At 41.5% G+C, this 27,789-nt stretch overlaps 2 protein-coding genes across 2 annotated transcripts in view; one reads left to right on the top strand and one right to left on the bottom strand.

Annotated features, from left to right (window-relative positions):
- Position 1: 1 nt before the first annotated feature.
- ddx49 (DEAD (Asp-Glu-Ala-Asp) box polypeptide 49) lies at positions 2–5,961 on the bottom strand. Its single transcript, XM_069702383.1, has 13 exons — positions 5,708–5,961; positions 4,967–5,090; positions 4,384–4,469; positions 3,904–4,025; positions 3,153–3,340; positions 2,882–3,022; positions 2,493–2,568; positions 2,013–2,089; positions 1,808–1,905; positions 1,618–1,692; positions 941–1,029; positions 663–734; positions 2–244 (listed from the first exon to the last, which is right to left on the bottom strand). The coding sequence occupies exons 1-13, from the start codon at positions 5,820–5,822 to the stop codon at positions 98–100; spliced, it is 1,410 nt and encodes a 469-aa protein (XP_069558484.1). The 5' UTR covers positions 5,823–5,961; the 3' UTR covers positions 2–97.
- Positions 5,962–10,029: 4,068 nt separating this feature from the next.
- LOC138623104 (homer protein homolog 3-like) overlaps positions 10,030–27,789 on the top strand; it is a 46,225-nt gene continuing 28,465 nt past the window's right edge. Inside the window, exons 1-2 of the mRNA XM_069702404.1 lie at positions 10,030–10,425; positions 14,541–14,586. Of these exons, the coding sequence (XP_069558505.1) occupies positions 14,564–14,586 (23 nt within the window). The 5' untranslated portion in view covers positions 10,030–10,425; positions 14,541–14,563. The remainder of the gene's footprint in view (positions 10,426–14,540; positions 14,587–27,789) is intronic.

The following is a 27,789-nucleotide window of genomic DNA, read 5'->3' on the forward strand; positions in this document are numbered from 1 at the left end:
GTGGGTTTTACCGTATGAAATTTATTTGCAGATGCAACAAATATTACAGATATTGTACAGAAATTTGGGTTATATACATGAGGCGCTTTTGCTTTTTTCAACTGGTTTTTTTTTCCATTAGGTTCTTCTTCATCTGTCCATGTTTCTGTCTCTGAATGCTCTCCTGGATCTTCTGTTTAAACTTCTTCTTCTGGCTCCTGATCTTCTCGAGCTCCGCCTTCCTCTTGGCCTCCAGTTCTGGATCCTGAAACAGCAGCAGGATCACAAATCAACAACAGGGTTCTCCACCGTGTCCCAAACTCGCAGCTTGACTAGTGCCACCTCAAATCGGAAGCCTTGCATCATTTTAGATTGTAGAGATGGGTTTTCCACACTGAAACACTCCTACAGATCGCAGTTTGTTGTTGGAGTGGCTCAGGAACTTTATTATTTCCATTTAATTCATTTTCTGTTAACGGTGGCTGAACAAGTCAAAGATGAGTGCGCTTAAAGCTCACACTGGTACGTTACTGGCTGCCAGTAATACTAATTTACAGGTCTGTAATTTTTTCCCTCTGTGTCGTGAAAACGGACGTGTCAAATGTAATCACTGTGATTCAAAGCAGAAACAGACAAGTGTTTGGACTGTTTAAAAAAACAAAACAAAAACGAGGTGTGCTTGCCTTCCCCTCCAGGATCAGCTGTTTCCTCTTGTTGATCTCCTTTTTCTCGTCAAAGTCTGTCGACTCGAGTTTCTGCAACGCAAAGGTTATAGTGAGGAATAAGTCGAGGCCATGATTTTTAAACATTTACACCGTTTCCGGTCCGAAAACTAAACAGCCACGAGCGGAGAATGATTCGCAGTTTTTCTTGTCGGTCATTGTCCACGTAGTGGTTCAAATTTAGGACCTATTTTCCAATTTGAACCCAAATTTCTGAAGATGTAGAGAAACGGCCGTACGATTTCACATTCCCGCCGCGTCACGTTGACCTGGGTGAGGATCTTCAAGACTTCTTTCTCCTCCACGGGGTATTCCTTCAGCTTGGTCTCTGTGGAAACAACACACCAGTTTGTGCAATTAAACCGTATTTGAACACAGACGTACAACACTCGCAAGGCCTCGGAGGAAACTGGTGGTACTTTAAGGTGCCTTATTATTCATAGTCATTATTCAAGCTGAAGATGTTTCCGTCTTCCTCAGGAGGCCATGTAACTGTCCGGGGGCTTTTAACCTGTACGAAGGTTAGTGACGCTTCTCGGTCGGCTCATTCTTACCGGCCGTTGCCGGTTTCTGCTCGTTTTGGACCTTGCTGGCCGTTTCACACGACAGGATTTCACGTCGGTGACGTGGAGATTTAAATCTGCAAACCTCTCGCGCTGCAGGATCATTTGAGCAGAAACCTGGTTCAGACCAGCTTTGATGGCGAGTTCTTCCACGTACATGTTAACGAAAACATCTACTTAAAGCCTCGTTTTGACACTACAACGGACAAAGTTGTGCTTTATTAGGTACGTGTTGACCTACAATCTGTGATATCATTTCTACCCTGCAGGTACAAAGCCGGAGGTCAAACAAACCATCCGTCCTGTTCAGACTGCGGCCACTAAAACATGCAGCATCTGAAGATGCGACTTACGAGTCTTCTCCTCGATGGAGTGAACCAGGTGGATGTCGTACTGCGTCACCAGTGTGATGGACACGCCGTTCCTCCCTGCAGAAGAAGAAAGTAGTGTCACATGTCATCCGTGGACGATCAGTTTTTTTGTTTGTTTGTTTGTTTTTTTTTTTGGGGGGGGGGGGGGGGGTTGACCTGGAAATCGAGGTACCTGCTCTCGCTGTTCGTCCAACTCTGTGAATGTAGATCTTAGGGAGGCCGGGGGTGTTGTGGTTAATGACCACCTGGACAGTTGGGATATCCAGACCTCTGTGGGTCGGGAAGAAAGGAATATTCAAGAAAGAGTGACACATGATTTTGTTTGGAGTAAACTTTGAAAAGGGAAAGAAACTTGGCAGCTCCGTGGTGCCTCTCACCTGGCAGCTACATCTGTCGCAATCAGGATTTTGTAGACGCTGGCTTTGAACTTGGCAAGATTTGCAAATCGTTGTTTCTGGAAAATACAAAGAGCGGTCGTTCATATTCTGCAGGCTCATTTCTCTGGTTTAATCCTCTATAATCCCTTATGGTTTCTATAGAATCGCCAGGCTCGCACTCTTTGTCCCTTTGATGAGAGAAATATAATTCCCTTGTCCAGCCGAAACTTGTAGAGGAGCTCTCAGGACTGATGAGGAGGAAATCTCTCTCGTCACCTTCCTCTCACACGAAGCACAGTCAAATTCTCTCTTTCAGCGGTCATTCCTACAATATGACCTTCAAACGACCTTCAGCGGGCCTTCATTACCGATGCACGTCTTCTTCTGCGATCAGGCAGTTACTGGCGTCAAACTGACAGACCACGTTTTGAGCTGTGAAATTCAGTTTATGAGCGGCGCTGCTCTTCAGAAAAGTCTCACCTGTTTCATCATGGAGTGCAGCGAGATGGTTGGGAAGTTAAATTCCCGCAGCATCATGGTGAGGATCTGACAGCTCCTGAGGAAGAATTACATGCATAACTTGGTGAGATGAATACGAGTCGGGTTCACGTTTCAAAGACATTGAATCATGTTTAGCCTCGTTATTCGATCATTTGACAATAATGCCAAAAGAATGACATTAATTCAATATAGTATTTTCTCCCATTCTTACATAAAACGTATATAAAAGGTGGACAAATCAGAATCCAAACTGTAAATGAACGCGGCAAACTTCATGGCGGCTGCAGGGTTATCAGGATCTCTGGACTGGATTACTCTCCATTGAGGAGGTGTATTATGAACTCTTGAGTCGTTTGTGGGCTTCTTACTTGCACGTGTTGGTAAAGACCATGATGGACCAGTCGTCGTGCTCGTCGGTAAACGTCTGGATCAGGTGGACCAGGTAGGCGTCCTTCACCTTCTCCGGAGTGAGGATGTATCTCTGGTCCAGCTCCTCCACTGTGCGCGTCCTGACAACAGTAATAATGTGATTCATCACTTTTATCTGAAGACCAAATGACAGCGAAAGCTGCATTGTCTTTTCATAATAACTGACGTAAGTAATGCTGTAAAACGGTCAAGACGGTGCAAGCCACTCACTCCGATTTGCTCTCCCAGAAGAACGGTTTGTTCATGGCGATGTTCTTCAGATCCTGCAGGGTGTCGGTCAGGGTGGCGCTGAACAGCAGCGTCTGCCGTTTGGCCGGCAGGATGCCCAGAATCACCTCCAGGTCTTTGGTGAAGTCAGTACAGCCCTGCTCCAGCAGTCGGTCCGCCTCGTCCATAATCTGACTCACACAAAATGGCACAAACAGTGAGTCACTAAATAAAATTTAAAATTTAAAAAAAAAAAAAACAAGATAAATGTCCAAATGTAACCTTCATCGTTTTTATGGGTGAACTGCTGGTGAACTAATGTCTTTAAATTCAAAACTTAAAACTGTTTGGCTGGTTGTTGTTTTTTAAAGGATTTCACTCCAGACAGGGACCTGCATTGTGCCAACTCCCCAGTTTACGCAACGTTTATTACATATTATTACATAAAAGTTAAGTTTAAATGTGGCTCCTTAGGCTGAAAAAAATATAAAAAAGCATTTGCATGCTAAGAATGTTAGGAAGAGTGTGTGTGAAAAATAGAGCATTATGTGGCACACAAGGACGTCTCTTTCGCATCTTTTTGACTTCAACAGTTTATACACGGTGTTAGAAAAATTACTCAGAGGCTTGGTTCTTTTTTTTTTTCCATCACACGGCGTAAATATATAGTAAATAATCGACCAACTGTCTGATCAAAACGTAGTCCTGACATGATGAAAACGGATCTTCTTTTTGCGGTGCTTCCTGAACTCACCAGGAACTGGATCCTGCTCATGCTGAATGTGTTGGAGCTGCGGATGTGATCGGCCAGTCGACCCGGCGTTGCCACGACTACGTGTGGTTGGTTGGACAGCTCCAGGGCCTGGCTCACCATGTCTGTCCGCAACACAGCAGAGTCAGTGTCGGCACAGAGGAGAGGCAGGGGACAGAACCAACACCACCGGGAAGTTAAAGGATAAAGGAGAGGTGCGGCCACGTCGAATTGAAACTTGCGGACTTTAAACTATCTGCTGCAACAGTGTAAAACAAAAAAGCCGTTCACACGCGGAGACAGTCTTTGTGCTGGCAAAGAGATGTACAATACCGGAATTAAACGGCCAATAATGGAACGTTTCGGGCATTTTCTTATTTTCTCTGAACATTCGCTCCACCAGAGTTTCTGGCTGTGTGGGTGGTGTTGTTTCTGCTGGACGAACAGAAATAACAAGCTGACTAAAGTGATGCACATACTTACCCATTCCACCGACGACAATACACTCCTTCAGACCCAGAGGTTTCCCCAGGACTCGGAACTGCTCCGCAATCTGATAGGCCAGCTCCCTGTGTGACATCACATTTGCAACATACAACGCTTTAAACATAGTGATCATATATATATATATATATATATCATTGCAGCTTAAGTATGAGCAACATTTTAGATTTGAAAGAAACTGATTTATTTGAAAAATGTTTTGTTGTACTCGTGAGCAGAAATGTTGACTGACTTTGAGCTTCAAGGCATCAACATAAATCCTGAAGTACAGTCACAGTCTTGTAAAGAGACTCCTTCTATCTCCTCTTCTTTATATCTCAGAAACAATTATTATAGCTGACAACGCAAAAGGCTTAAATGTTTCGATTACTCTGCCATTAATTTGAAGGACTAACAGTCAGTTACCACCACTGATGATTTAATTCACAAAACATTTACTATTCATCGATCATACGAATGTTTGCAAATGAAATGACATGACCAGAGTTATAAGGGGGGGATCATCTTTTCAGATAGTGAAAAGTGTAGGTGTCCTCCAGCCTGTTGTCATGGCAGCACTGACCTGGTGGGAGTGAGCACCAGGCAGAAGATGCCGTAAGGTTCCTCCGACAGTTTCTGCAGCACCGGCAACACAAATGCTGCCGTCTTCCCGCTTCCAGTCTTGGCACAGCCCAAACAGTCCCGGCCTGTGTGAAGAAACGCACATCATTGTCATCCACCCTCACTGAGTTCTGGTTGCCCAACCCAAACCCCCCACCCCCCCAAAAAAATAAAAATAAATCGTACCATTTATAGTATCTTTGCTTATCTCAAAAACTGACACACCTCACAGATCATCAACTCACACATTTTCTGATGCAGGTTCTTGTGGTAAATTCGGCCTCAACTTTGATGAAAACAAATAGAGACCTTTATAATTTAGTAGTCAACCTCTGCTGTTTGTTTGTTGTTGTTGTTGGTTTTTTTTTAAAAAAGGAGAAAGACGTGGTTGTTCCAAACCTCATAAATCACTAGAAACACAATTCAACTGGACACATTTGATGTGAGCAATATGCCCGAAAGCCACGGTGTTTTCTGTGTCCTAACTTCCTTGTCTTCGTCTGGGTGTTTACCCAGGATGATAAGCACAAACGTTAAAATGACAACATTTCTCAATGGAGATCTGCATCGCTTGAAGGGCCCGCTGGTTCACTCGTTCAAAGTCAATCAATAAGAGATTTACACTCCGGTTAAACAGCTAGGTGTTTTGTTTTTGTTTTTTTTTGTTTTTTTTAACATAAAGATTGATCACAGCCTGCCTCACCTTCTAGAATAGCTGGCATGCAGTTTTCCTGGACGGGAGTGGGTTTGTTGATTCCCAGCTGTTTACACTGTTGAACCAACCAGTCTGCCAGACCCAGGGACGAGAAGTCTGCCATCTCCGATTTATTTCGACCTCTGACGCGTAATGAGATCTTCTGTGTGGTTTTTTGTTTTTTTTATAGCCAAACAATGGCATAAATACTCTTATTTCAATGTACCGAAACACATCCTCGTGTTTGATACCCACGGTCGCCGGGTGATTACGTAACTATGGGGCGTCTTCTTAACTGCAGACAGGAAGCAGCGAGGGCGGTGCGGTTGCCCTCTGCTGGTCAAATGTAGGTTGCCAATTTATTTAGTTGTGCAGAAATAGGATCTTTAACTCGTGACATGTTTGGCGCTCTAAAAATGGAACCTCGTCTCATTAATATTAGGGTAAACAGTCTAAAGTTGAATCTTCAGTGTGATTGTTGGAGCTGTGGTTCCTTTTCACAACCCAGCCACAGTCTCTGTGAAATGAGTCTCTTATAGCCTATTCTGCAACCTCAAACATATACATTATAAATACAGGAATGTGCACCATATCCCTGTGATATTTGTAACTAATGTAATCAAACTATTTGTGGGCCCTTCTATAAGACCATTCCTAAGAATTAGATAATAACACATGACCTGTTGGCTTATTTGTGACTCAGTTCAATTGAATTTTGAGTGTAAAATCACCAGAACATTTTACGGTTACAAAATAATCAACATACAAGGAAACAAATAACATAAACCACATTAAAAACATGATAAAAGCAAAGTAGCTACCCAGGCCTGAGGCATCATGACTAACGGATTATACGATTCATCAAATAAAAAAACATCTTTAGACTAATCTTAAAAATAGAGAGCACAATCTGGGAGCTCTGTTCCACATGATATGGAGCCTGATAGCTGAAGGTTCTGCCTCGCACAATTATAAACTACAAGTAGTCCTGCACTCTGAGGGCTATACTTGTGAGAATTTAAGATAAGATGGAGCTTGGTCATTAAGAGCTTTGTATGTAAGACAATTTTGTAATTCTTTTTACAGAAAGCCAATGAAGAGAAGCTTACCGGGGAGAAACATGATGTTTTGATTTCGTGATGTTTGAACACACAGACATCAATGGGTCCTGACAGCTTTTCCAGTTAGGAATCTTTATGTTCAGATAGGCCACGGATTTAGGTGTAACACCAGACACCCAAATTCAGCCTCACGCTTTCCTGAATCACTCTAGATCCGGTCTGGCTGGTTTTCTGTGTGCTTCAGTGCTGAATGAATGCAGCAGTGAAATCAAAGCAAAACACATAAAGGCTTTTTGCATGATCAAATTTCTTTTAACCTACCAGAGTAAACCGTGAATCATCAGCTCACAACACACCCACTAATCAGCTCCTTATTTCTGCACACAGTTCTCTGACTGTCTCTACACTGATACATCTACGCAGGTGATGTTGAATTTGATAAAGCTTGTTACCTGCCTCACTCCTGTCGAGCTGAATCAAACCACTCTTCGATGTATGGAAATATAGATTGTTGATACTAGTACTCCAGTGTTGGTACTAACATCTGTTTGACACCCGGCTGGTGTTTGTTCAGTGGACAAGAGAAATTGTTGCATTTGTGATAGAGTTGCTTTAAAGATATTTAAAGAAATGTGGTTTCATATTTCTTTTTGATGATGATGATCTGAAATGATCTTCCAGCCATTTGTTGGAGGTTGTTTGTTGTGAAGTTTCACCATTCAGAACACGATGATGAAGTGAGACAGAGTTTCAGATCAATAAAAACCTTTTACTTTCTCCGTGTGGCAGAGAAATCCAATTGTTTCTCTGTTTATTTCAAGGTCTGTTTTACCACGTGACTAATGACCACCCAGATGCAACAAAATTTGTCTCAGACAGCATGACAAATCATTTTTATTCTTAAGACTGAAATTATCAGTCTTAACTTGTAAGATTTTACATGAGACAGGAAATGATAGTGATTTTGTTTATCTTTTTTTGTTTTCACTTGACGTGTGCTTTTGCAGGTAGACAACAGCCTCCTGTTCATCTCCTGCATGGATTTAAACCTTGAACTTAAACCCTGACTTTCTCTCTGTGCTTTCTTGCAGCTCAGATTGATTCGAGCTGACTGGACTGGAGTTGTAATAACGGGGCCTGATGCACCTTCTGATTTGATCAAAGGCTTAAAGTTGTGTGTGCATAACTTACCATAAAGCTGGACCTACTTTTTATTGTCAAGGATTAGTTCAGGAATTTAGTTTGTGCCGCTGCACGTCAATCTCCCCCAACTTCTAGAGGTGCACATTATCTGAGCGGTGAGTGATTTAAATAGGGATAAATGTGGACTGAATGAATCCTCACTGTGGAAATGTAATGCTTGACTGAGCAGTTTCCTCTTACATAAGATATTTACACCAGGGTTTTTTTTCTCCCCTAAAATAAAGTTTAGATGAACTTAATTGCACCTCCCTTCCATTTAAGGTTTGATTCTATGTTGACCTTATTTCCAGTGAACATGATGTCTTGTTTATCACAGCATGCAGGTCTTTGTCTTACTGTCCCACCTGCCACGCAAAAAAAAACCAACAACTGTGAGTTTGATTCAGCCACTGCTTGACTGGAGAGGGAGAGAAATCTTCAGCTCGAAGAACCATCTGTGCTGCCAGAGGCGATTGATGCCCTGTGTGTTAAAGGCAAAGGCCTGGAAGATCCTGTCCTGCCCACGCCGTCCAGCTGTGCTTCAAACTGCTGCAAACTGCCTCAGACCAAACTGAGAAGTGTCTTTCTAAACGAGCAGGAGGGTTGTTTGCATATAAGGCAGAGATCCGATGTTCCCTGCTGCCTCCCTGCAGCACGGAGGAGCAGTCAGCTGCATCGCTGTAACAGGCCACTGAGCAGCACGATTAGTGTTCCGATCGCTCTTCCACTACATTTGAGGCCCCGTTCTCCCATGTTCAGCTCATATTCATTTGTAACTTCAAACCAAGGCCTGCATGAATTAATGGAGCGGCTCTTTCTAAACACACTGATGGAAAGAACAAAAATTGTTTCTTCTTATTTGCAAGTGACTCCGGAAAGTTTCTCATCAAGTGGCTCCGAAAGGTTTCTTTTGTTTTACTTTCCGCATCTAATTGACGACTCCCTTGTGTCCTTATCTTGTGAATTACCATACGAAAGCAGATACAGAGGGAATGGGGGTGACTGTCAACTGTTTGTCACACTGTATAAAAGCTGCCCTACGGAGGAGGAATGCTGGGCATCCTTCTTTGAGTGTACTGTACATGTATTTGCTCCTTCTTGCAAGAATAAATGTCCGATATGTTTGATTTTGAACCTAGCCTCTGAGAATTTTTTTCTACACACACACCAATCACTTTCTGCAGGGAGAACTGTCACGCTTCAGTACTGTAAATGAGTGAAATAACTTCCAATTGTCTTTTCTTTTTTTTAATGACCAATTAGCAGCTTCATTAAAACTTATCCTGTCCAGAAAACATACTTTCACACTGTCTTGACTTCACAATTTATGTCATTTCATTCTATATAGCTACTATATCAAATGCTTATGTGAATGCTTATAAATGTTGTTCACTGAAAAAGTCAGATTTAGTCACAGAAATTTCGATAGTAATGTGGTTTAAAAAAGGGGGTTTATAAATGTATTCTGTGAGATAAGAAAATCCAGGAGTTTAAAACCTGATTATTGATCTGATCTGTTGGTATGTGAAGCATTTTTCTTTTTTTACAAATTTATTGAAGTTTGAGGTATTTTTACAATCGGATTTCCAGTCCTATATTTTTTCTCTCTTCAAACAAAAGTGAGATATTGAACATATTATCTCACTTTAATACACATTAGTGTTTGATAGGATTACCATATAGCTCTTAAGATTGAATAGTATCTGGTTTAACGTGAGATCAACACAGTAAGTGTAGGATTTTACATCTGGCTGATTGTTTGCTGAAGCTTTTTTCGTAAATAGTTCTTTGGCTTCTGTTCTTCCAACAGTCATTTCAAATGCTTCAAGCTTTTACTACGCTGCACATCGTAAATACGCACTGACAGAGAGGGGGATGGGAGGTTAAGGCAGTCCGCAGGCCATTTCCACATATTATATTTCACATTCTGACATTTAAATGGAGAATGAGAATCAGGAGGCGCTGATTGGTAGTTTGCCTTGTGCCCATCAGATGGCGCTGAAGATGCTCCACGATCCCACCGAGATAGTTGAATGGGATCCCAGTGTGATCTGGCACCGAGGAGGGAGGGGAGCAAAGCACCCAAGTCCTGGAGGAGGTTTGTGCCAAAAGCACTCTGCTGCCCGACTTACATCGACATTCCTCCGTCTGTCCGGCCCGCAGAGCTGAGCCAAACGTTCACGGCGCGTAATTACGCACGGAGACGACAGTGTTGCTCGCCGTAGAAACCCGCGGACAAAGGGAGGCAGGCAGCCAGGCTGGAATACAACAACTGACTTGAGCGGAGAGGAGTACTGTTGGCGGGGAAACTGGGGAAATCTGGAGTCGGAAGTGATTTGTCGATTTTTTTTTTTCCCCCCAGAAATGTAACTTACGTACAGGATTTCGGGGAAGAAAAGAATCTGTTTGGAGACAGAGGAAAAAAGGACGAAAAGAGTGAGTGAGTGGAATCCGAAAACAGAACCCAGATCCTCGGAGCATGGGGTAAGTTATGTCTGAAATTTTCACTTCGTTGTCCTCTGCTGTCTTGAAGTGTTTTATTCAGAAGGCGAAACACAAAATGGTTTAAAAGTGAACTTTGTGGCGACCTACGAGGCTGTTTGGTCCGGTTGGACTGCACGATGTCTTACCTATGAGCCTTTGGGAACAGTCGATTAGAAAATGATCATCAGTTCACATGTGCCTGTTTTCTTTGTGTACATCCCGACAGACATCACAGAGAGAGGGATCCTTTATTTTGTTAACTGCAGGGCCTGACCTAGTTTCATCAAAAGTCTGATGTCCGTTTAAACCTTAATGACAGCTGTGACCGCAAGAAGGTCGAAGTCGTGTTAAAATTTCAAGCCCACATTACATGTAACTCTTTGAGTCATACACAGATGGTGTGTTTAAAATGGATTGTGTTGGGATGAAACACACAAACAGAGGTCATTCATGCATCAATTACTGATTACCTCTACTCTGTTCCTCTGCTATTTGCATCAGCTACACACACACACACACACACACACACACACACACACACACACACACACACACACACACACACACACACACACACACACACAGGGAGCATGTACCATATCCAGGTTGATTGTTTTGTGCGGGGGATCCTGGGTGTGTTTGCTTTGCTCCTGGTGTCATGCTGTGCTCTGTCTCATTAACTCTGTGTGTGGTGTGTGTGTGTGTGTGTGTGTGTGTGTGTGTGTGGGTGGGGGGTTGGGGGGGAATTATACATGCAAGCCAGCTAGGCTCAGACACACCTGAACCCTCCTCACATTACCAGAGTTTGTGCTGTCAGCATCTCACCTCTGGGACAGTTTTGTGGTACTTTGATTGAGATGTGACTGTGCAGCAGTCAATTGTCTTTAATAAGATTGGACTGATTTAATTTTTGCAGTTTTGGTCTCACTTTATTCTCTGTGACAGTGAAAATAAATTAATCTTACAGGCAAATTTATGTCTGAAGATCACATTTTAATGCTTTATGATGGTCGTATATATTATTTATCTACAACTTAAACTGTGGAGAACTTCCAGTGACGTGACTGGAATATTTGGTGTGATTATTCTTCACACCAGTAAAACTGTAGTGTTGTTGTTTACTGCCCACATTTTGACAACATCAGCATCCCAGATCAATTGCAGCATCCCACAAACGACAGTGTTCAGAAACGTATCATTGAAATGCCCTTAAAGCCTCAAACAAGAGACGCATTAACCGGTGTGTTTAGGATATCACCCAACACTCGTGAAATACATTGTCTACATTAACTAGCCTTTTTCCTGAAGCCGTGACCTCAGAGATTCTAGTGGGAATTAGAACATTTCCCTTTAGCACATAATGGACAGAAAAAAATTGTCAAACTCATCTCTCTATTCAAAAACGTACAAGGAGAAATCTTCTAAGAGGTGACTGCAAACAGCTCTGAAGCATCAGCGCTTTCCCCTTTTCAGGGGCCACAGTTTTGTACCTCTAACTCTCACTTTATGGCCCTGTTTCCATTTGGCTATTTCAATCCAGACATGTGCGATCTGACCACAAGTGGCCAGCAAAAGTACAGGTGGAAACACACCAAAAAAGCACTGAGGTCTGATCCGTTCAGGCCACATTCAGAGGGGGCCCGGCACGTATGTGTCCACATTCGTTTAGTAGTGGAAACTCAATCCATCCTGAGGACACATTGTAAGACCGCTTACTCCGCTGATGTTCTCTTAATATATCAATCAAAATAAATGCAGTTCCACATTCCTGTGTTGTTATCCGGTGTCTTATCGTTCTTCATTCAGCCTTTTCACCTGATCTGATCTCTGCCTGCTTCTTTTATTTTTATTTAATGTCCTGTGTGATTCTGCTGAGCAGCTGAACTGTCGCCGACTGACAGCAGGAGAAGCTTACTGCAAATTTACTTTATGAAGCAACTGATTAGTGAATTAAAACACACAAGACGCTTGTTTCACCCAAGACTATATTGGGTTTATCTTCTTTTCTTTTAGTTAATATCATGTTATTTCCGACACACATCAGACCCACAGCTGTGGGAGAGATGCACTGTGGATTAATAATTAATTAATAATTAATTAATCTAAGGAGCAGAACGTTTCGGGCTGTGAATTAGATTTACAAACTCCAGTGTTCAGACATTTACAAACGTGAAATATGTCTTCGCCCTATATTTGTAACGGACAGTGCATTAAATAGCCTAACCTGTACCTTAAACTCCTCTTCTCGTGTATCTGTTTGTCTCGTAGTTTATCCCTTTGATCCACAGCAGCGGAGACGCCCTGGAACAATTAATTAATCTGACCCGTGTTATTGGGGTTCTGATGTTCAGGTTCCTGTTCTTGTGCTTGTTTACTTAACATTATATGTTTGTGACATATAGTGTTCATTTGCATAAACACCTGTGTAAGTGAGATCTGATCTCAGGTGGTCGCGCAGGACGCATGTTGAATCAAGGTGGAAACACTCTGCTGGCCACTATTTGACCTGCTGACGGTCAGGCCAGATGTCTGGATTGTAATAGCCAAATGGAAACAGGGCCATAGTTTACATAAGTGACTTTTGGTTGTCTGTCATATTCTGCAGGAAATGGGCCCGATCAGACCTACAGCACTGAGAGAATGCTCTGAAATGTGTTCATGTCAACATATCAGACCAGCTGGAGTTGGCAAATAAATGCTGTATCCCCATCTGTGTGGCATCGTGCCACAGTGTCAACACAGACAGCTTAAGGTAGACTGTATTCAGTTGATGCCAGTGGCCCGTACCATAGTGGGAAACTCTGTCATTTGACTGTAACAAATAATCAAACATCTGGTCTGATTGTCTGCGTTTGAGCCATTCACACAGCCTGAGCTGGAACCAGACATCAGCTCTGCTTCATGTCTCTGTGGGGAACAGAGGCAGCACAGTTCGGTCACCTGCTTTCAAACGAACATGAGGCAGAAATGCTGGATTCAGTTGCTGGGCCGACCTGCACACTCAGACAGGAACCCACACATCTCTTGGTAAACAGCCTGCAGCTCTTCTACCCACTCCACACAAGGAGGAGAGTCTTGATTAAGAGTCACTTAAGGTCCAGAAACAAAATGACTCACACAGGTGCTTTCATGCTGTGTGCAGCTTGTCTCATTCTAATCATCTAACCCACAAAGACCACTTTACAAAGAATGGGATAGGATGGAGTATGTAATGGATATCATCTAGTTTTATGTAACAGGCTGACATTAACAAAGTACATTACATTTCATGTTCACGCTGACGCTTTTATCCAAAGTGACTTTCAACACACCGATGGTACACCATCGGGAGCAATTTTTTTTTAAGGGTTCAGTGTCTTGCTCAAGGACGCTTGGACATGTGGACAGGAGGAGCTGGGATCGAACCACCAACCTTCTGATGTAGCTCACTCTACCGACTGAGCTACAGCCTCCCGTAAAGTAAAGTTTATGAATGGCTTCCAACCTAAATGTAAACAACAGAGGAGTACCTGAATGCATCATTACAAAGTTGAACAGTGTACTTAAATTTGAGATGTGAGGGCAGAAAGTGGTTCATCAGTTGACTTCTCATGATCTGTGCTTCAAACAGCTGCATTCCTGGTTTACATTTAGAGCAGCCTCTGGACTGAGACCCATTATTACACACAGTGTTTGGGCTGTTATGTGGTAATGAGGTGTCCGTCAGTGTGACAGATATGTGGAGGCACCGTTTTCAAGTGGAGCTGTGATGTCACTGTTCATTCGACTGAGTCCCTTGAGTCTTTTTTCATGTGTATTTTGATATTATTTTAAGTCGATGAAAGCCATCAAAGCAATTCAGTGTATTTTTTTCTCACTTTGGGGTTTCTCTATTATAAGATTGCTTAAGCTCGTCTGACCTAAAACATACAGTTTTCCACCAACTTTATGGGACTTTGTGGGCTCTTCTGTTCAGGAAGTGTTCATTGCTGCATTGAAACTGTGAATGATCAGATAGTCAGTGCTTAACAACCTTCATCAGGAAGAGGAAAACGTGATTGTAAGTCCTGATAAGCTCCACAGGTATCCTGCTTCGTTTTATAACTTAAACCTTCTTTCTTTTTGTCCTGCTGCAGACGAGTTGCCTGCGAGCTGTAAAATGTACCCCCTACACCGAGAGAGGTACAGACACACCGTCGTCTCTGTGTTGTGGCTGTGCATGGCGGGGATGGGCGAAATCACCAGTTTAGATTTTGATCTCCTACCAAATAATGCCAAGCGTCAGGTCACTGTTACTGATCTGTGCACTGTCCCTCAGCAACAGCTGCCTAAATGCAAATGACTGGGGATATTTATTCATAATTTATCAGTTAGTGTGGTGAATTTAGACATTATTTGGGGAAAAATAATGTTGAGTTTGCTGTAAAATTTTAAATAGGCCAGCTATTAATGGAAAAACCAGCATTGCATCATGAAATTGAGAAAGAACTGTTGTACATGAATGCATCTGGTTCTTCTTTGATACAAAAAAAATACGTCAGGTATTGATACATCGGGGATCAATCCGCCCATCCCTACTCCATTAAATATTTAGTCGCTTTTGAACAAAATCCATCCTCATCTCATCCCCCATAATGTTAATCCTCCCCTCAATCTGTGCTAACTGCAAACAACTGTAAGCTGTGGAGGATCCATGCTCGTCATAATGTTCAGATGTTGTCCTGCCGTCGTCGCCTCGTGTCCCTTTTATCATATCGTCCTCCTGTCCCTTGTGCTGTTGCAGCTCGCCTGCTACTTTTACCGTTGCATTGTTCAAACTGTTTATCAGTGCTTCGTGTTTTACATGCTCTCGGCATGTTTTGTATGTCAAACCTTGATGTTCAAAATAACTAGAGCTGTCAAATATACATGTATGTAGTTGTGTAAAAATATGGTGTTCCCTCTGACATGCAGTGAATTGAATGCAGTACATCACTTAATGGAAATCTACATACTGCATGTGCCTCAGGTGACTTGAGTCAACCCAAGATGTTGTGTGGTTTTAAAGTACATAATTCAAGCAATGCGGTGTTTGATACTTAAAAGAAGGAGCATCACAATCATGGAAAGAATTGTTAATCATTCATGTTCCTGTCTGGCTGCTGATTAGTCGACTGAACGCACTTCTTCTCTACCAGCTCACAGACCATAAAGAGGTTCACTGAGAAATACTGGACAGGAAGTTACTGGAGTCAAATCTGACAAACTGGCAATTTTAGAGCTGCAACAGTCTGTCGATTAGCCAGCCAACAGATAATTGATTAACTGTATGATTTAAGTCAGACTCAGACTTCACAAATTCAGGCTGACTTTGACGTGATTTAGCCACTGCCAGAAAATTTCAAGTGTCAGGCCTGAATATAAACGTCGGGAAAAACAAATGGGCCCAGTAGTGTGACATGATTGGAGAACAGCGACACGGTGTCTGGGACATCGCAAGACACCCTGATGAAAAGTCTAGCCTGCCAGAACTTCTTAGTTGCCTGCTTTGACAAATCCTACGAGGTGTTCCTTGATGTTGACCAATAGGACGACAGAGTGCTCTCTGGCGTGTATTTGTAAACATGGTGATGAAAAAGTGGGATGCTGCAGGTGTTGCTGTCAGGTGGAACAATGGAGCAGAGCTGTGACAACAACGGCCCTGGCTTTCTGATGTTTCCTCGAGAGGATACCATGACAGAGTAAAGAAAAGATAAATGTAGGCGAGAAATAATGGAGGCACTTCAGCAACCTGGTGATCGACAACTTCTGGACCCTCCTCCCCGGAGACAGAGGAACTCACACAGGAACAACAATTAGTCCAGGTCTTAATTGTAGTGTTGCCAGTCTTCCGACAAAGACAAAGAATTGATGGCTTCTTTGACGGTCTAAACTCGCATAGTTACCATAGAGAAAGACAAATATATCGTGCTGTCTGATTCTAGCTTCAGTCATCTCTTAAGTAAAAATGCCAAATGTTGGTGGTTACTGGTGTCCGCTGTATAAATATTAATAGCTGCTACTTTTTGTCTTAAATAAATAAAACAAGCCAAAATTATGAGGACAATTTTTTACTTTTTTTCGGCCTTTTTATAGACAAATTGATTCACTGAATCTGCAGATTCATAATGAAAATAATCACAGCATTGTCACTAAATACTGGTTAGCTTAGTTTAATAACTGGAAACAACTAGCTTGGCTCTGATCAAAACCTTCAAAAATACACCTGCAACCAAAGCTCATTAATTAACTATTTGTATCCCGTTTAATTTCTACAAAAGCAGAAATATAAAACTATATCAATTTGCTGTTTTTGGGAGAGTCACTTGCTATAATTACTGTTTGATGAACAACAGAGAACACAACTTCCCCTAAAACCATAAAATTATAATATTCAACAGCTCTGTTTGTGTTTACATTAAGCAAATGATGTGTAACATGTTAATCAGTGAGCTTTAGAGGCTTCTTAAGTCATATTTGTGTAACTCAAGCTGTTTCCATGCTCCCTTACGATAAGCTAAGGTAATACTCCCCTGGCTGCAGCCTCACACAGACATGAATGTCGGGTTGAACTTCTCTAACTCTCAGAAAATGTTTTATATGCTCATTACCCAAATTTTCAAACTATTTCCGTCACTAACAAACTCATAAAACGGTTTCAGTTTACCCACTTGTTCCAGCTGCTGAAGTATTTATAGTATGTGGCGGAGTAAGTGTCAGTATGACCATAACTCTTGTAATTACCAAACAGTCACATGAGAGGATGAAGATATTTCTGCCCAAATCATCTCATTTACTGTTGAAATGTGCTGTAACGTCACTGCAGCCTCCCTCCTGACCACGGAGGACGTCTCAACTTTATTTCCAGCGTGAACATAATCAGTTAATCTGCAGCATAATGCCATTAAAAACTGTTGAGTGTCTGCGTCCTCCCACTGGCCAAGGAGAAAGCAGCTGCCCCGCGGGGAGACGGGCTTTTTAATTGCTGTTTCAGAGACATGCACAATTACATGATCAAGCCATCATCTTGGCTCGCTCTCTTTTATATTCCTTTCATTTCACCTTTTTTTTTTGTTCTTTCTTTTCTTTTCTGGCATGAAAGTAACTGCAGAAATGTTGAAATGAAAAATCATCTCTTTCTCTGCTTCTCTCCCCGACCTTCGTCTCCTGAGTTTTGCGAACACTCAGGCTTTGTGTCACCTTCACAATTCGTGACGGCAGTAAGTTATCAGTCAGAGCTGACCTTCGCTTAAAGTGCAGTGCTGTTGTTTAACAGAACTAGAGCTCATGTTTCCAAGTGTTGTGCTAGTAAAAGTTAAGCCAGAGAATCAAAGAGCTGCTCGGTGAATTGGTCAACATTTTCACATCAAAGAAAACCAAAAAACATAATCCTGTAAAGCTTTCCTTGCTTCGTGCTGGAGTAGGAAACTTAACCCGTGTTGGGTTGTGGTTTGTGTTGCAGATATGATGACTTGTTGGCGTTTCCCCTTTGCTGTGCTATTTTGGTATGAAGTTGTAGCGTGTCGTGTTGCCTGACTACGCCAGACACTTTCGCTGGCTCAGGCCTGTGGACACGAGGCTGCTGGCTCTCGGAGGTCAGAGGAAGCAGACCCTTAAAGGAGACGTGTACTGTCAGAGGAAACAAAGAAGAAAAGCAAAAGCTTTTCCTGCTTTGGAAAGCCTGAAGTCCCCCGAGGCTGTGCAGCAGCAGCAGCAGACTTCCAGCTGTGTGTTGTCTTAATGCACAGCTGGTGAAAAATGATGCTCGGCTGACACTCTCAATTAGACTGAATTTAACTCTTTTCATATGGAGGCAGAAACCAGGACAAACATGTATTTAAAAAATTATCTTATTTAACTTCAGGATTACTATTGAATTATTGCAGGATTTGTAAGATTACGCTGTCGCGCATACTGACAGCAGCTTCTCACCTCCCATCCCCCTTCTATAAATGTAGCTCTTCTCAAATGGACAATACTCTAATACTTGACTGATATAATGTGACTTGTTCCATGAGTTTTTCATGACGCGTGTGAGAAAGAAGAGTTACATTGGACCACCTTCAGCATGGCAACACGGCTAAACTGACAGCCCAATTAAAGGATAGCTTCATATTTTATGCTCATATGTACTTAAATTAAAGCAATTTTGTTGGAAAAAATATTGCAACCTTGAATGATTCTCACTAATATGACAAATTCTGACGGAAACGTCATATTGACCTTTAATTTAGATAACATTTTTGCACAGAATATGGAATTTGCACTCTGTCACTTATATTTAAAGTATTGGTAATGTATATATTTTAACGTATTTTATGATACGTTGTATATAAAACACACTTAAAGATGTACAAAACACCCAAATGTTGGTAAAGGAAAAGGTCCTTCGTGAAAGTAAGAGACACCTTAACGACAATAACAACTGAGAGTTACTGGAGCTTTCATTTAAATTTGGACTATTATATCAAAACAAAATAAAACATTATCATGTAATTAAATTTACCCGGGGACACTGCGTCAATCTGTGTCAAAGGAATGTTTTTCCTAAAATCAATAAATGTCTCCCATTGTTAAAGCTCTACTCGTGTTTTTCGACTTAAATGGAAGTATGAATGTCTGCAATCCACATTTCAACTGGCACGCGCTTTTCTGATTTCCATTTGGTGATAAGTAGCAGCATGTAGATGTGGCTGTGACTCAGGTTTACGTTGGTGAAGTCACTAAATAGGCAGATTTCAGGGTTCACTGTGAAATTAGTCCCAATAATTTCATAAAACATCACGCAGCTTCAACCAAAAACTACCGATGTTGTGGCCAAAATATAAAAGACCAGGTGGAATGTAAGAACTGTCTCTTCACAATCAGTATGGACGCGTGATTACAGGAAACAATAACTTGTGTCAATGTACATATGAACATGTGAGACAGACTTGTGAAGCGATCCTCTAGCGAAGGGAGGGTTCATTTCCACAAATCAAGGGTCTTAAGGAACTGAATATACTGGCTGGTGGAGACCGATAGCTGCGGACACCACAGTGGTTCTGGTTCTCTACTTTTTGGAGTTGCTTGAAGAAGGTGCAGTAAATCGGTGTCTACAGAAACACGTATTCACAGAGGTCTTCAGTGTTCACAAATATTTCCACAAAGATGCTATTAGGAATGTCTTTTAAAAATACAAAGAAGTAATATCCTCAGAAATTCAAAAGCCTGCAGTGTGCAGGCTTTTGAAAATCAAAGATGAGATCATATTAAATAGGAGCAATATTGTCTGATCTTATGTCCAGACTTTGTTATTGGATTCGTAATATTGCCTGTGACACACTTGCTGGTGTTATTTACTACTCAAGTGTTCATCACTGTTGGATTTCCTGCTGTGCTGTGTAACTCGGGTTATTTGTAACACTTGTATACAGGGGGTTTAGCTGCTCCTTTTTTGACCCTGACTTGACCTCTGGGTCATCTTCTCCCTGAACAGACCTTCTGCAAGCTTTCTGCTTTTTGCCTTTTTTGAGTGTAAACACCGGCTTTTAAGTACAACCAAATGCGATTTCTGGCAGCGAGTTCGACCGCGTCGCCCTCCCCCCAAGCTATTTACAGCCCACACAGCTTAAAGGCTCCATTATTGGCAGTTTGAGGAGTATTCTCTCAATGAGCAACCGGTTGGTTCTGACTGCAGGGCCCGACATGAGGCTGCAGCTTTTGTTTTACAGATCACAGATTCAGGGAGGTGTATGAGTACCGAGGTTAAGAAGAGAGATGAAGAGAACAGCGAGAGAGGATTAGAAAGTGATGACTTGGGGCAACGCTCACACAGCAGAGCCACGGTGTGTGTGTGTGTGTGTGTGTGTGTGTGTGTGTGTGTGTGTGTGTGTGTGTGTGTGTGTGTGTGTGTGTGTGTGTGTGTGTGTGTGTGTGTGTGTGTGTGTGTGTGTGTGTGTGTGTGTGTGTGTGTGTGTGTGTGTGTGTGTGTGTGTCGTGTGTGCGGAGACAACTAGACGCTGAATATATTAATTTATTAATACACAATTCAGTGGTATTTGGCAGTTCAGCAGAATTGCACATTCAACACAATTAAAAATAAAATGAACACGTAGAGTTTTTTTAATTTTTATTTACAAAAATTACAAGTTTTCTGACTAAATTCCTTTTTTCACTATCAGTGTGATCACAACCTGACAACTGCCTTCACTTGCATGTTATTTATACTGTGTCGGTGTCACGCCTTTGCCTCAGGAGGTGTCAAAATCGATGGGCTTTTTGTCGACGAAAACACGCAGAAAACCATGTAGTTACAAACAACAAACTTCTGGTTAGGGTTCAGGGGAAACAACATAGAAGACAAAAAGGACATACCCCACACACAAAACAAACATCCTTTGCCTTCTGCATTGTCTATGACTTTTGTCTTCTGCCACCCCTCCAGCCTCCTTATAGGGACTTGTACTTCATCCCATGACCTGCTTCACATCACTTTTCTCTGTTGATGTGTGTTTTTTCTCACGCGTGCGTGATGCCAGATGTCACAAAGACACACTGCCTCCTGGTGGACTGGATGGTGTCTTAGTGATATTGGGTTGCAAAAACCACATGATTAGGGCCAGGAAGAGTTCAATTTGATTTAAAATAAGTAAGTAAAATACGTAAGTAACATCATAAGTTACTTAGCATATGTTACGCAGGTTAAATACACTACGCTATGTATGTAAAGAAAGCATGCTAACTTGTCATTTCTCATGGACTTGAACACCAGTCTCTCAGATGAAAGTCCTCTGTTTCTTTTAACCAACCAACTCCAATCTTTGTTCTATTTGGATTTGATCCATCTTTGTACTTCGTCACGCGACCTCCTTCTTTGAGCCTGGTCACACATGCGTTTACTTTTCACGCCGAGGCGAGGCAAAACGTGACACTGACACGGTGTCCTCTAGTGGACTGACGGTTGTATTACATGCTTTGACGTGGTACTGTTCTGAATTACGATACTTTTGAACATGACTTGAAGGCGGCAGAAGTTAATGTCAATCTTTACAATTTGAAACTAAGCTTGAACTCCGGCAGAGTGAACGTAGCCACGGAGGTCAGTGTTATTTAAGCCTCCTTTTCTCTGATGGCTTTCTGTGGAAAGCTCAGCCCTCGTACTGTCTGTATTCCAGCTCGTCCAGATGGAGCTATCATATAAGTCCCTCTGTTTATGGCCTTTGCGGCAGGCAGCAGCCAAATACTGTTTTAATATTTTCCCATCCCTGAGAGGAATTATTTCATCTGTGTGAATGTGAAGCTGAGAAAGTGCTTGCATGCTCAGCAGAAGCCTTTCCAGGAGACAGGCTGCTGTCCAACACTTCATCACATGTCTCATTCTGTATGTACACCCATATCCTCAAACTTCATCTGAATGCTTCATGGCAATTAATTTATCATGAGGGCGGAGTGGAGCTGATGGCCTCGGGGATGTGGGCCTCCTCCTCTATCTGGTGTCATTGCTGTGCTTTTTTTTAAGAGGGCTGTAGGGCAGAGTTTGTGGATTAAGGAAAACTTTAAACTTCAGTCATGAGCTCAGACTCAGCTGCCCTGCTCTCCCGTCATCAGGCAATGGCAGCATAGAAAATAACAATTTTCTCAAGACAAACTTTGAGTAGTTTACTTGAGGTGAAGTAGAGTTTTTAAGCCGCCACTCGGCATGGCATCAAAGTCACTGTACGATCCAGAGGTGACAGCCACATGCGACACACTGAAGCAGACCTGTACGGTGCATGAATGCACAGAAGTGCAGAAGTGAAGATAAAATGTCCCAGAAAGGCATGAGCAGCGGTTGTGCCCATTTAAGTTTAAACCACACTTGAGAATTCATCCTTGTTCTCCTGCTGGCTCAGATCCCAGTAGAGCTTCCTCTCCTGTGTCTCCCAGGTTTTGCCCGTCTGTGTTTTTCTGTCTCTTCCACTCTGACCCTGAATACAAATAGAAAAAAAAAATCCCAAGGAATGTACAAGCTGTTCTCCTTAAATGAAAAAGTGGTTTTTATAACAGGCTGTTCCGTCACAGTTTCCTGAACAAAACCAACTCGAAGAAGCTTCAGGAACTCGGTTTACTGCCACCAAAAATTTGCACAAATATTTCTTAAATATTTTGTTATTTTAGCTTTTATTTAGCATTGATGTGAGGTACCTATTTGGAAAATAGCAAATTATAAAAATCAAGCTGAAAGTACAAAAATCCCAACGGCAACAGATACAAAGAAATACACATTGGGGGTGTTTTGATTTATATATTAAAAAAAAAAAGCATTTGATACAGTAGATTGTTACACATTTTTTGTCAAAATATGTCAGGTATATGTTGGACTGTAGGACACTTCAAATATTTAACTTCTCAATAATTTCTCTTAAGTTCAGTTACAGCTAATGTAAATCCACTTCGGATTCAAAGAAAACCGGCAGTTTATCAAGTCGGTGTCAACAAATCTGAAATATTGCGCTGATTTCAAAACATTTTAGTTGTGTTTTAAACCAAAAATAGATTATTGTCTGAGCAACTTGTATCAGGATCAGGCGATGATGCTCACATGAGAAAGTCTTATTTTAAAAACCACTCCACATTCAAGCGGGTGTGCGTTTCAGTGCTCGTTGCCAAACTGTGGAATTCTCAGGAGTATAAAGCCAAACGGCTGAAAGATATGTGAAATGTTTGGGCTGTAATTGGTTGTGTATGTGTGTTTTCATGTGTGCATCAGAGAAACCACCAAAACGAAAGGTTGTTAAAGGCAGTGGAAGAACAGCTGTGGTTGGTTGTTGATGTTGTTTGGAGAAGAGGGTCGGTGATAGGTCTGTTTTGAACCATTGTATTCATACCATGTTGTTTCAGATTGTTGCTTATATTTTGAGTGTTTTTCTTGTGTTGCAAGTATCTGCATTTAATAGAAAATAATCTGCGGATTAATCAGTGATGAGAGCCGTTGTTTGTTGTAATTCATGTGTGGTGTGACGCTCAATGATCAAGTGAGGAGCATTTCAGTGTGAGGACATAGTTGGCCAAGACGCATGTCATGGGTGTGTCGAACTTTTGACCTTTTGGTTCGGGGCTGGTTTTTCTCATTGTGAAACACCACATATTTCCTGAGTTGGATAATGTAAACGTAACATTAGCAGTCTTAAACCTTAGGAACAACCAGGAGCACATCTGTACCTCACGAGGTACAAACAAAGTTTTCTTTTTTAATCAAATGATGGCTGGTTATTCTTGTTTGTCTGGATGTTGGACAGGTGCCATATGAAATTTTCACTCTACAATTATATAAAAATATGAAGAAAAATAAATCTGAGCATTTGAACATTAATTAAATGAGTAAAAGTTGTAGCTGCCACTCCTGGTAACACATTTTCAGCAGATTTAAGTGTTTGCTGGAGGTCTCTTTAGAGTCTTCGTGAGACACACCGAGGTGTTTTGAAACACGCGGTGTGATGTCATGTTAGAAACATGTTTTCGACCCCTTTAATTACTGTGGTGTAATCTGAACACAATTCTCCCTTCATTCATGCATAGTTGAGCAGCACGCAGTGTGTAAGCAGGGGGAAGGACGGGCGGATGTATGACCTGGAATAGATTAACAATAATTGATCCACAGGACCCCGTGCTGTATTTAGGCCTCTGGCTCTCTGCAGGGAGTGGATGCCATCGGTGCGCTGCTGGAAGGACACACACTCGTACTGTATCTGCATATGTACTGAATCTGTACTTAAGTTCCTGTATTTTACTAGGTTAGGTTACTACAGGACCTTTCACAGGAAAATATTGTTCTTGTGAATCTTTTACATTTATCAGAGCAGCTATAACTTACGCACAAAGGATATGATTACTTGTATATATATAATAAGAAATGAACATCTTTAATTCTTCTAAATAAAAGCCTTTTGATTTAATGTTAAGTTTTCTTTGTGAATGTTGAATGGCAGTCAAATTCCTATATATTAGCTGTGTGATTCATATACCTATATATTTATTCAAGTACTTTATATTTTGCAATTTCTGGAACATATTAAAGGAAGACTGAAGATGAGTGAGAGTCGGAGTAGAAAAAGAAACATACAGGATGATGTCATCTGCATAAAAACCGATGTTAAATTACTGATCAGGTCTATTCAGTGTGTGTTTACAAGTCTTGGTTTGCTCGTTCAGCTCTTACACCAAAACAAGAAAACAGTGAGAAAAAAAGGGATGTTTAAGATCCACAGTTCCACGACAACGATCACAAGGACCAGGGGAGCTACTAAGTAGACCTAATTGATTGATCGGTATTTGTTTCTGAATAAAGGTTTTCATCTTCCAGCTATGCAAAGCAGACAGTAAATCTAGTTGTTTTATCAGACGTAAGCTTCCTGTGAGGTCAGAGATGTTGATATGGTGCTAGTTTCTGCAGCTCTAGTTTAACGTGTCTCGTGTTTGCACTCACTGCATTCTTTTTTTTAAGAAGTTCTTCAGGCTGTCGGATATGAGCAGCTGTCTCCGTCCACCCAGTCTTGCAAGGTTTTGCTCTCGCAACACCTAATTTAATTAAAAGCTACACGGATTCATGTTAATTGGATCAGGTGTGTGTTGGACATTTAGACCGTGCTCATCTTTACTGTGCTGCAGCAGTTCAGACGGGGCGTCGGTGACAAGCTGCTGTGCAGTGTGTTTTCGCTCCCTCACCTCAGGAGGAATTTAATCCGGTTTTAATCTGCTCATATTGTCAAACCACGACGTGATGTATCCTGTCTGAGCTGATTAGCTTGACGGGTTTTTCACAGGGCAACGTCAAGTTGGGCCAAATGAATGACGGGACATTAATTTCTGTGTGATCTGCTGTGACGGCCGGGAGCTGACGAGTAGCCAGTCATCTCTTCTCATTAAGATGAGAACATGATAGAAGGGAAGTCCTGACAGAAGCTATTTTGCTTTGATGTTGATTCTTATTTATTTTTGGCGTTTTGGCTTATTGCCTTTAAAGTCCCGGTTATCCGTTATGCAGCCAAATAATGAGTTTTATTGAATCTAATTAAGTGCTTTCATTGTCCTGTTAATTTGTTGATGCATATCTGATGTTTTGAGCAGGGTTTTTACCTCCTGACGTTGAGATAAATGTTAACGTCTACCACAAAGCGCAGATCAAACTCTGAAAAGCTGCTGGACATCCTGAGCTTTAGTTTTTCGTAAGAGAAATGGCTTTGCTGTCTTCATAGAATTACAAACATTTATGTTTCTGAGCTGCATTCTGCTGTGACATCCCTGCACTTAGTACATATTTTCACTTGATAAACTGTTGCTAAAACAGTCTCGCCCAAGGGCTGCTGCATAGCGGCTGTTAAAGGTGATAGAAATGATAAGTGATAAGCGCTGAAATGTTCATTAAGGGAAAGTTGTTGCAATGATTGGATGCTTAGAAGCAGCGTTCATGTTGATCAACTTTAGAAGTGTTTGGTTATTGTCTTTTTTAAGAAGGTGATGAACTAGAGTTTTGATTTCTGAACACTTTTTACAGTCATAAATGAGCTGAATATTTGAAGCAGAATTAATCTCTGCGGCTGAGTTTAACGCCAAAGGAGTTTTTCTGGCCAAGTGTTGCACTAGTGCCAACTTCATGTTTGGGCTGTTTCGTTAAATTGAATTACTTTTCGGGACGTCTTGCAAGTTGCAGGCAACTGTTTTACAGTAGCTGTGTTTCACACTGTGAACAAATGAACACGGTTCTTTCCAAAGCATTTGGTGACCAAGTTAATGAAGCTCGATTGTGTTCAGTGTAAAGATGTTTGGAAGAATTTCATAATTAAAAAACATGATTTTGTATCAGTACTTGCAGCTTGTTGGTCATGTTTTCAGTTGGTGTTTCGTGGATAAACAACAATACATCAATGGTAAAAAGCCAACAAAGCAATGATATACATATGACCACTTTATTAGGTACATTTGAGAGATTTAATGAGATTCAGTACAACATTTTTGAGTCTCCTCGCCTGCCTCCAGTCAGCTTCAGGACTCACAATGTGAGCTTTATTGACAATTTTAACCTCTTTTAGAATCGCTGCAGCCTCTTTAGAGGAGACAATCTACATCTAAATAATCAGGGCGCTAAAGTATTAGCTGCCAACCTTCAGTTCACAGTTCACTACTACATGATTGACAATTTACCTCAGACACACGTATCCCTGGATCCTCTGCTTCCAGTTCCTCTTCCTCTACGCTCACTTCGTAGCCAAAGGAGCCCAACAGCTCCCCCTACAGTTTCTAGGTACTCTCACCTTCAGTGGCTCAGGTTCTCATACAAACTAAGAGGTCCCAACATCAGACCCTTTTTCAGGTCCCCCTCACGGTGGTGTGTACTTTTGTAATTTCCATCAGTCAGGATGACCCTAGCAAATGTTAGATCACTAACTAAAAAGCCATCTTAAATGACTTTTATTTTTAATTTACTGTAGACAGAAACTTGTCGTAGTGATGAGCCTGGTACTTCCTCTGAACTCGCACTTACCTAACTGTGGATATATTAACTCGTCCCACTGTTACAAGAGGAGGACTGGCATCAGTTTTTAAGAGTAAAATCTGGTGAAAGTGAAAAGTGACTCATTTTCTAGCATAAATGTTACAAATCCTCAAGCCTCTACAGTTACTCATGAAGCGGGTCACACATTATTATTTCGGCTTTCACAGAAAAGTTTGTGAAGGAAACACGGAACTAAACTACCCTGAACTGCCAGGTCAGAAAGGTTTAATTAAAGGAGTTCCTGCGTGGTCTGACTGTATGTATGCGTGTAATCAATACACACACTTTCTGTTCAGTCCTTGAGGAAACCATCATAGAAACCCCATTTATGTCTCAGCAACAAAACAACATTGCTTTGCAGTGTTTCTTCAATATCTGTTAAAAATTTGTAGGGCAGTTAGAATATTTATAGAGTAGAAACAAAGCCAGTAAATCTAATCTTAAAAGCAAATTATATTACAAATTAGAGATTTAAGACAAATGTGAAACGTCTCTACTGTTAAAAATTGCATTCACCACTTTTGTCCTTCAAATCCATGTGGAGAAGTTTAATTAACTTGTATTGAAGGTGGTGATATTCATTGTATCTGTAGCTGCAGCCACTGTGGACCTGAATGACAACTAAATCTGCTTCCTTGGCCTTTCTGCTATTGTCTATTGTCAACTGTAGCTTCAGCTATCTGTGCTGTAACAATAACGACCATTGTTTGTATGCAAATGTTCAGTAATTCCAACCAAATCCAGCAGGAACAATCCTTCATATAGCCACTGCTGACCTATATAAATGGTTGTTTCTCTTGCTTAGACAAAGAGCAGAGCTTCTCTCTCTCTCTCCCCCCTCCACTGCATATTAT

Source organism: Brachyistius frenatus, unplaced genomic scaffold, assembly GCF_029030835.1.
Source record: "Brachyistius frenatus isolate BFR_SWC_R1_liver_20210118 unplaced genomic scaffold, ASM2903083v1 Contig_41, whole genome shotgun sequence".
In the NCBI taxonomy this organism is placed as follows: Eukaryota; Metazoa; Chordata; class Actinopteri; family Embiotocidae; genus Brachyistius; species Brachyistius frenatus.